The following is a 10467-nucleotide window of genomic DNA, read 5'->3' as shown; positions in this document are numbered from 1 at the left end:
TTGCCTGGAGAGCCAAGGTATCTGAGTTTCTAACCCCCTGTACACACTCATTCAAGTATGTGGGAGGAGGAAGAATTTCGTATGGTCAAGCCTTTGCAATGCAGAGACAAGACCTGGTTTCCATCCTGACTCTGCTATTCACTAGAAATACTGACTTGGAACAAGTTATTTAATCTCTCTCAACCTGTTTCCTCATCTGTTTAAAGAAAAGTCAAAAAGATATAATAATAGTATAGTCGGTTCTCATTATATGTGGTAGTCATATTCTATAAAGTTGCTGTAAACACTGAATGAGTGAACAGTGAAGCATCCAGCCTAGGGAAAAAACATAGAATTAGGTTCCTGGGAGCCTCTGGTCACATTTTTGTTACTTGATCAATACATAACCTTGTTTTATGTGGGTTTCTGTTTAAAGATACCTTATGTAACATACTCACAGCCAACAGCACTATAACTCATGCCTGAACAAAGCTTATCTAAGACTTTTTTCTCTGTAAGGCACATCACAGCCTCCTTCTGCTTAGGAACATGAAATAGCACTCCAGTACTACAATTGTGGGTCATTTTAAACAGCAAAGTCACTTCCCGAAAGCACAAAGTATGAAAACTGTGGCACTGAAGAGATTCTGAAAGGGACGTGTGTTTGCAGTAGGAGCTGAAACAAAGCGGCAGCGTGTTGCTGTGTGTGCCCTCAGCTGGGAACGTGCGCATCCAGCAACTCCCACATTTCACCACTCGGTACGGGTCCACGAAAGCTCCACAGAGACTGGTCTTGGGGTGGCAAATAAAACTTTAGCAAGTAGGTGGATTCAAAAATAGGGGCTCTGTGAATCATGAGGAATCTGCAGCTTCTCCTTCATGAGCATGAGGCAGGCTTACGCCAGATGATGAATTCACCTGTGCCTGATGCAATCCTCACAAGGGTTGGAGATGGCGGGGGGAGAACCACCCAACTCAGATGATGCACCATCCCCAGGTGTCACCTGAGTGTTCGCATGCCAGCAACCAGCTAGGGTTACCCTTTAGCTTATTTTACCCACCCAGCTGTTCACATAGCAAGGGATAAAAATCCACCATTGCCAGGGGACTCGACCTTCTCAGTGGTTGCTATGCAAGGAGGGTCTGAACAGAATCTGGGGTGCTGAATGCTGCTGCGTGCAGGGCTGGGCGCCGGCGCTCACCTGTCCAGTTCGCCCCGCAGCCTCTGGTTCTCGCCCACGGCGAGGGCGTTTGTCCTCTGCTCCTGCTGCAGCGCCTCCCGCTCCGTGGTCAAGACCTTCTCCCGCTCCTCCAGCTCCGCCTTGCGCTTCAGCATGTCACCGTGCCTGTTGGAGGGAAACACCTCCTGTGAGTGTGGCCAGGGCCTTCTTTTCCTACAGGTAACTCACACCCCAGAGGATCTGCGTGTCTCCTGTGAGAAAATGGGATTCCTCTGGAGATTCTCTCTGCAGAAGTGAGAGGCATGGGGCAGGGAGCAGGCGGGGAGTGCGGCCACTGGGAGCCACGTCCAGGCCAGTACCGCGCCCCGGAGCCCGGAATCCTCTTCCTCCAGCCCGATCTGTCTCCATAGTCCCCCCATGCCCTGATAAAGCAGTCCCTCTTCCTTTAGCCACCTGACAATGCGATGACTACATTTTCTGAGCTCCATGCCCTTCTCTTTTAGGGAATTATAAATAAGCACAAATAAATCTAACAAACCATAAAACAAACAGTAGAATTCCACTGCACATCACAGCTAATCCCACCCTCTAAGGGCTGGAGAAGCCTCTCCCTCTCCCCTTCATGCTTGCATCCACTTTTTCTTAGTCTGGCCTCCCCCAGAGCACAGAGGCTCACCCAGGAGCTGCCAGGGACTAGCTGTCACATACACACAGCAGCTCTCCTCGGCCCCTCAGCCACAGTCCTCACCTTCCCCACAACTTTCTCCCTACCCTCCAGGCTCTAATCTATCTTTGTTGGCTGCACTGGCTGTCTCTGGGGGGCAGAGTACAATGATGCACCCCCATAGGCCCTGACCCCTCCTGCTCCCAGCCTGTTTCAACCTCGTGTGTTTACGCATGACCCAGGATCTCCTAGCAGACTGGAAGTGTTGAGAAGTCTGAGGCACGGTCTCCTGATCTTCCCCATTGAGACAAATTCTTCTCTACAGACCCCTTCCTGAGTGTCTCACACCCAAAGACAATCTGACAGAGACTAGCCAGTGTCCCTGGGGTTTCCAGCCTTTCTCTTCAGGACTCCACTGCACCTTGTTGGAAAAGCACATTAATCAAGCATGTCTCTAACCATTAGCAATGATCCAACTGCAGGGCAGAAACTTTATAAGCCTTGCTCACCACTGAATCCCCGTGTGAGGAATGACACGTAGTGAATACTTGTTAGACCAATGAGTGAGTGAGCGTCTCTGATTTAAAAGTGTCAAATGAGAAGAGAGAACCATCATCCTTACGTGCCATGTACCTACACTCCTAAACCTGTAGCCCTGCTGCAGACACACCAAGGGGGCCTCCAGTCATCTGTCCAACCAGCAAAAAGCACTGAGTAACCACCACATGCTGTATTGAGCAAGGACCTGCAGGGAAAACAACAGTCCAAACTCCACCTGCCAAAACCTTTGCCCTCTGAATGCACATTAAGAATACAATAAGGGGGCCAGGCGCGGTGGCTCATGCCTGTAATCCCAGCACTTTGGGAGGCCGAGGCGGGTGGATCACTTGAGGTCAGGAGTTCAAAACCAGCCTGGCCAACATGGTGAAATCCCGTCTCTACTAAAAAATACAAAAATTAGCCAGGTGTGCTGGTGCATGCCTGTAGTCCCAGCTACCTGGGAGGCTGAGGTAGGAGGATTGCTTGAACCCAGGAGGTGGAGGCTGCTGTAAGACAAGATCACCCCACTGCACTCCAGCCTGGGCGACAGATTGAGACTCCATCTCAAAATAAATAAAGAAATAAAGCAATACGGCATTATTTAACATGACATGACATGACATGACATAACATAACACTAAGAATAAGGCACACAAGTGCCTGGTGAGCGCTGGGCATCATGCTGGTATCAGACGGACACAAATGCTTCATTAGTGTGTCAACTGGGTGCAACTCCTACCAGGTCTAGACACAACACCACGTACACAATAAATGTCACACAAATAACAAGATGGGTGGGGGAAGATGAGGGAGAGATCAAAGTGCCAAGAGGCAGAAGATGTTACTTTAGGCCGGAAGGAGTAGTCTTATAGTTTCAGACGCCTCAACAGCCCCTGAAGGATGGAGATCTGGATGGATAAAAGGGGTGAAGAACTCCAGATAGAGACAAAAAGGGAGCACTTGGTAAGTGAATAAATGAATGTTGTCACCACTCACGAACCCACAAGCATCATCAGTGCCCACACAAGGCTTTGGTGACTCATGACATTTGTGCTCCTGACCGTGGAGATGTCCTCCCCACTCCCACCTTGAAGAACCAATGATCACTTAGCCATGTTGTTGAGGCTGCTTCAAAGGAAACACCATCAGTAGGGCCACTTCCCAGGCAAAGGAAAGTGGATCTTGCTCCCTCTGTTGTACTCCAAGTATCTGAGAGCCTCTCTTTAGCCACATCTCTCTCATGCATCAGATCCAGGTACACATCACACCTGCCCCTCAGACTCTGGAGAGCAGCATCCTACCTCTCCTAGCCCTCCCAGGATCCTGCCATGCTCTGTGCTGGTGCCTGGTACCATCACTGATTAGCAGGAGACAGAATCCCAGCCCAGGTTGGCTGACTTAATGAATACAAAACCCAAGACCTTAAACTGTCAAGAGTGCAAAGTTAAGATGTGCGCATTTCAATGTATGTAAGTTTTACCTGTAAAAAATGGGGCGTGGGGGTGAAGAGTGGGAGCTGCACACGAAATGAGAACCGCAGGACATAAATGACTGTCGAGGGCACATGACGCGTACACAAGAGTTTCACTAGATGATTCTGCTTACTTTCTATATGTTCGGAAGTTTCCATAATTAAAGATTTAAAATGAAAGAAAACAAGTGAGACCTTGATATGAAAGAGCTGGGAAGCCAGAGAAGGCACACCCCTACAAATGGAGCCATGGAGAATTCCCTCCTTATTTCTGTTTTGGGGAGAAAAGAGAGAAGAGAACCCTTAGGAATCAGGGCCCCAAAGGCCCACTGGAAGTAGTAGAGGCACCCCCTTCTCCACACAGGACCCCTTCTTGCTAATGTCTCCAGCTGCACAAATTCCAAATTGCTGAAGGTAACGTTTTATTTCCTTCCCTTTGGGAAAGCTCTGGTGCCCCAACAATGGGAAGCAGCCGGAGAAGAGATTTCCTGCAGGGGAGGGCTGGGGAAGTCTTGGTCCTCCGGGTAGCCTGACATGTCTCCCCAGGCCTGGCCCAAGGCCCCGCTGCAGGCCTAACCAGGGGCCCCACCTCTACCATCCTTCATCTCCCTACACACCCTGCCTCTCCCCTGGGCCCTGCCTACTTCCCCAAGGCCCTGTCTCTCCTCCAAACTCTACCGCTCTCCTGAGACCCCGCCTCTCCTCCAGGCTCTACTTCTCCTCCAGGCTCCACCCCCATCATGAGGCCCCGGCCTCTCCTTCAGGCTCCACCCACCTCCCCCAGGCCCCGCCTTTCCCACAGGTCCCACCCATCTCCCCCAGACCCCGCCTCTCCTCCAGGCTCCACCCCTCTCCACTGGCCCGACCTCTCCTCCAGGCTCCATCCCTCATGAGGCCCCCGCCTCTCCTCCAGGCTCCACCCATCTCCCCCAGACCCCGCCTTTCCCACAGGTCCCACCCATCTCCCCCAGACCCCGCCTCTCCTCCAGGCTCCACCCCTCTCCACTGGCCCAACCTCTCCTCCAGGCTCCATCACTCTCCCTCAGGCCCCACCTTACCCACAGGTCCCACCCATCTCCTCCAGGCCCTCTCCATCTTTCCTACAGGCTCTACCCATTTTCCCCAGGCCCCACCTCTCCCCCAGGTCCCACCCATCTACCCCAGGCCCCACCTTTCCCCTGGGCCTTCCTCTCCTCCGGACTCTACCCCTCCCCAGGTCCCCTTCCTTCCCTAGGCCCCACCTCTCCCCGAGCTCCTTGTGCTCCAGCTCCAGGTTCCGATGCAGCGTCTTCAGGCAGCTGTGCTGGCGGATGAGGGCCTCGTACTCGGCCGATTGCCGCTCATGCAGCGTGCCCAGGTGTTCGTGGTCCTGCAGCAGGGCCTCGTAGGCCGCCGTAAGCTGCTCCTGCTGCCTCTGCAGGCTCTCGTTCTCCGTCTCCTTGGCCGTGTGGTGGTTCTGAAGCAGCGCGTACTGCGCGGTGAGCGCGGCACTCTGGGAGCTCAGGGTGGAGTTCTCCACCTGCCGAGAGGGAGAAGCGCGGCGTGGCGCAGGCCCCACAGTCAGCGCTAGGAGGGCTGGGGAGCAGATCAAGTGCTCGAGCAGACAAGAAAATAGCCGGGACCTTCAGGGCAGAAGATCCAGAGGGTACCCAGGACGGCTGTTCCAGAACTTAAGGAACTGCTGTGGGAAGGGGACTAAACCACATAGACGGGCACTCAGAGGGTGCTTCAGTCCTGAGCCACTCGCCACAAATGTGAGCTGCTGGGGCAGATGATGTCCTTTTCTTGGATAACTCCCTTGGGTGCTGTGCCCTCTTTGATAATTTTTTTTTTTTTTTTTTGAGACGGAGTCTTGCTCTGTCACCCAGGCTGGATTGCAGTGGCCGGATCTCAGCTCACTGCAAGCTCCGCCTCCCGGGTTTACGCCATTCTCCTGCCTCAGCCTCCCGAGTAGCTGGGACTACAGGCGCCCACCACCTCGCCCGGCTAGTTTTTTGTATTTTTTAGTAGAGACGGGGTTTCACCGTGTTAGCCAGGATGGTCTCGATCTCCTGACTTCGTGATCCGCCCGTCTCGGCCTCCCAAAGTGCTGGGATTACAGGCTTGAGCCACCGCGCCCGGCCCCTCTTTGATAATTTTTTAAAAACCTCTTTGCAGCTGGCTGTGGTGGCTCAGGCCTGTAATCCCAGGACTTTGGGAAGCAGAAGCATCACTTGAGCCAAAGAATTCAGGACCAGCCTGAGCAACATAGTGAGACCTCATCTCTACCAAAAAAAAAAAAAAAAAAGGTATTTTTACCTTAGCTGGGCATGGTGTTGTATGCCTATAGTCCCAGCTGCTTGGGAGGCTGAGGCAGGAGGATTGCTTGAGCCCAGGAGTTGGAGGTTATAGTGAGCTATGGTTGCAGCACTGCACTCCAGCCTGGGTGACAGAGTGAAACCCTGTCTCTTACAATGAAAACAAAACCTATTTTCTAGAACAAGTAGACAGAAAATCTGTAAATAAGGATATAGAATACCTGAACAATACTATCAACCTACTTAACATAATTGATATTTGTATACCTCTGCATCCAACAACATCCAAAATCACCAGAAACTGAAGAGAAGGGAATATTTCCCAAATTATTTTATGAAGCCAGAATTACCCTGATATTAAAACCAGATTAAGACTGTAAGAAAAATCCAAAATAGTAAGTCAATATACTATTTTCTTCTTAGCAGAACAAATTCCAATTTCTTTGCCAAACAGTTTCCTGTTGATTGTCCTTGCCCATAAGTTACATATTTTCAAACTTTTCTCAGAAACTGCAATAAAGGGCCAGGTGTGGTGGCTCACACCTGTAATCCCAGCACTTTGGGAGGCGAGGCGGGTGGATCATTTGAGGTCAGGAGTTCAAGACCAGCCTGGCTAACTTAATGAAATCCCATCTCTACTAAAAATACAAAAATTAGCCAAGGCACAAGAATCACTTGAACCTGGGAGGCAGAGGCCGCAGTGAGTCAAGATCGCACCACTGCACTCCAGCTTGGGTGACAGAGTGAGACTCCCATCTCAAAAACAAACAAATAAAACCTGTAATAAATAAATGATTTTCCCGCAGTCTACAAGCAGTAAATGAAAACAAGGATCTGAAGTGGCGCACAATCCTAGTTCTACTTGATGCGCTCAACAGTCTGGGAGCCTCTTCATATCCTACACTTCCCTCTTACATTAGCTTAAAAAGAAAGAGTTCTGCCAGGTTCTACCATAAAGAAATCTGGTTAACTTTGTTAAACCAAGCTTAATCCTGAAACCTCTTTTCCAAGTCAGTCCTAATAACACCTCAAGGAAAAGACTGGAAAACACGGACAAGAATGCAAGTAAAAGGAGAGAAATGAAACTTTCGCCCATGCAGCCATTTTCTCAATCACTAAAAATGGCTTAAAAACTATCACCCCCTTCACTGATCACTGTTTGCTGCGGGTCTATTAACAAAACCCCAAACTGCTCTGTGCTTTGATCTGCTGCTTCTTTTGAGGAGTCCTAACGCCCCCAGTTGGTCCCCAGGAGCCACAGATAAACATCCCGCGGAGCGCTGGGAGCCCCGCTCACCTGCAGCTTGGCGGTCTGGGTCTGCAGTGTGGTGTTGTGCTCCTGCAGGAAGGCGCTCTGTTTCTGCAGTGTCAAGATCTGGCTGCTGAAGGTCACGTTCTGGGTCTCCAGGTGCTGCAGCTGTTCCTTGAGCAGCTGCTTCTCAGCCTGCAGAGCTGCGTTCTAGAAGATCGGGAAGCATGAGCCAATCAAACTCCAACTGGGTAAATGCTAACTGGCCACAGGTACTTGGGTTGTAACGAACTCTCAAAAGTTGAGGTTTTGGGAGCCAAAGCGAGGGTCTGCTGGATGAGGGCAGTATATTTTCTCTCTTTGAAAAAGATAATCAGCAGCAATTTTTTTTTAAAGGCTACACATCATGGGGACACTGCCTGAGACCCAGGTATGTAAGTGGGAGGTGAGTGCATGCTGGAGTTAAAGCCACTTCCTTTGTCTCTTTAATGCTTTCCTTTGTTTTCTGTTGAACACCTTAACAGTGCATTTCTGTCTCCCGTTGACTCCAACCCTGAGTAGCTCACAGGACAGAGAGTCAAAGCCTCAGGCTACAGCCTTACTCAGAGGTGACAGCAAGTAGAATAAGGTGCTTCACGTTACATGAGATTAATCAAGACCATGTTAAAGTTTGCCACCAACTGGGCTAAGGGCCAGGACCCCGTAGTCTTTTACTCTCCCTTATTAGCATGGGGCTTTGGGTCAAGTCTCTTAAATTCTGTTTCAGCTTTATCATCGATCAAATAATGAAAATCACTACTCTGAACTTCATAAAGTCATTGTTGAGAATCAAAGTCAGCGGTACGGACATGCATTAGCAGACTTTTTCTAGCAAGGGCCAGATAGGAAATACTTTTGGGTTTGCCAGCCATGGGGTTTCCATCTCAACCTAAAGAATCACTGTCACTGGAGGGGAAGCAGCCACCGACAACCTGTAAACAATGGGCATGACTGTCTGCTAATAAAACTTTATTTACAAAGGCGGGTGGGGGGTGGAGTTTGCCAATCCCTGGTACTGGGCACTGAAAGACACAACACTCCAGGAAGAGGCTGAATTGCCATGAAGACTGTGTGTGCCCCTGATGTGAGAATCACTGAAGGGACCTCGAATGAAGAGGAGCCCCCGGGACCTGCAACTCAAGACGTGTCCAACTAGATCCGGCTAAATCTCCTGTGTTCTTTACAGCAATGACAAGTCATCAGTGGGACTACTGATAGGGCAGTCTCTCTCTCTCTCTCTCTCTCTCTCTCTCTCTCCCTGATGGATCATGCCCAGGCCAGCCCACTCACATTCCGCTCCAGCTCGATGGCCCGGTCCTTCACTCGGAGAAGCTCCATGGTGGCTTCCTTGTGGCCGGGCCCCCAGGCCTCCTTCCCCTGGTGACTGGCGGCTGTCTTCCCCGCAGGGTGCTTGAAAGAGTTCTGCAAGTGCTGCCCCTCTCCCTCGTTCTGCCTGAGGGTCTCACACTCCTTCTTCAGCTACAGGCGGGGGTGACAATGAGCAAGGAGGCTTTAGGCAGAAGCAGCCTGGCCTGGAGCCCTGAGTGAGTGGCTGAGGGCAGCCCACACCACACCCTCCGCACTCCCCACACTCGCTCGCCCTGGTGCGCGACGTGCTCCCTTTTTTTTGAGGGGAAGGCACCGACCCTCTGCCCTACACTTTCCCTTCCCTTCCACAGAGGGCAGGGAGGTGGGGGCCTGCAACCCGTTTCTGCCTCAGTCCCTGCTTTAGCTACATGGCTTCCTGCTTTCCTGAGCCTCAGTTGTCAACTCCTTCAAACAGAGGTGAGGCTGAGGATACAGGACGTGAACAGGGACGAGGTCTCAAAGCCCCTGCCGGCGCTGCAGCGGCTTCATCCAGATTCCTATTCAATCCTGCAGCCAAGAAGCATGGCACGTGTTCAAAACTGAGGCTGGAAGAGCGCATGTGTGGAAGGGGGGAGTGTGCACACTTGATGACCTGTGAGAGTGTGCACGTGGAGAGCACGTGTCGGGTGTGCACACCTGTGTGTGAGGAGCATGTGTCTCTGTGTGGAGTGTGCACATGTGGCGGCACATGTATAATACATGTGTGTAGAGAGCATGCATGTGTATGTGTAAGGAGCATGTGCATGTGTTTATGGAGAACATGTGCATATGTATGTGGAGAGTGTGCATCTGTGGAGAACACACATCTATATGCATGTGGAAAGTGTGTTCACACATGTGACAAATATGTGTGCACGCATGCACCCAGAAGTAGACATGTGCATGTCCTCACGGGTCCCTGTGCACCCGTCTGTCTCATCAGAAGGCTCCTGTGAGACTCTGCAGGCCGTTGCTCAGTGCCTGATGTGCAGTTTCACGGAGGGCTCTCACGGGTGTTCCCATATCTTGCCTGGTGGACTTGGTGCTGCTCTAGGCCACTGCCCGCCTCCCTGCAGGCCTGTGACTCTTACTCTGGTACTGTTTGGCCCCAGTGTGTGTGATTCTGAGGGTGGCTCCCTCAGTCACCCTGCGGCGCATCCACACCTGCCCTAGAAAACGGGTATCTGGGTCACCCCTCTGCTATACAGGTGAGGGGCTGGAAAGGGTGAGGCCGAGAGTGGGCAGCTGGGCCGCACAGTGAAACCTCCATGCTCACCATCTGCAGCTCGCTCTCTAACTGGCGATTTAGGCTCGCTTTCTCTTCCATCTGTGCTTCCAAAAGCACAATCTTTTCTTCTTTCATGGCTAGTGTTGTTTTTAATGCTGATTCATTTCTGCCCTCCAAAATCTTGTATTTTCTGGAAAACACAAAGATATAATAGTATCGCTTATCTACTTCTCCACAAGTTCCCAGTGTCCTCACTGCCAACACATCACTCCTTCCGCTAGGCTGGGTTACGGAACTGCAGTTTTTGGTCCAGAAGAACTCATGAGCCAAAACTCATCTTCCCAGAGCCCCTTGGGGGTTCCCTGGGTAGAAACACCTGTGACACCTTCAAAGGAGACACCACAGCTACAGTTTTACGGTCACTGTCTGAGGCAGGAATTATTGCCATTTTTTTTTTTTTTTTTTTTTTGAG

General features: G+C 51.1%; 1 protein-coding gene across 1 annotated transcript in view; it reads right to left on the bottom strand.

The window, feature by feature from the left end:
• The window catches only part of CCDC88C (coiled-coil domain containing 88C), a gene marked incomplete at its 5' end in the record, with an annotated part of 152360 nt that overhangs the window by 26770 nt on the left and 115123 nt on the right, over positions 1-10467 (bottom strand). The window contains 5 exons of the mRNA XM_011949794.1: positions 1182-1325; positions 5077-5354; positions 7430-7591; positions 8711-8899; positions 10044-10185. Coding sequence (XP_011805184.1) covers positions 1182-1325; positions 5077-5354; positions 7430-7591; positions 8711-8899; positions 10044-10185 — 915 coding nt within the window. The remainder of the gene's footprint in view (positions 1-1181; positions 1326-5076; positions 5355-7429; positions 7592-8710; positions 8900-10043; positions 10186-10467) is intronic.

This window comes from Colobus angolensis, unplaced genomic scaffold, assembly GCF_000951035.1.
Source record: "Colobus angolensis palliatus isolate OR3802 unplaced genomic scaffold, Cang.pa_1.0 Scaffold3, whole genome shotgun sequence".
Lineage (NCBI taxonomy): Eukaryota > Metazoa > Chordata > Mammalia > Primates > Cercopithecidae > Colobus > Colobus angolensis.
Note: the sequence above shows the minus strand (reverse complement) of the source record. Positions and strands in the feature narration are given on the sequence as shown.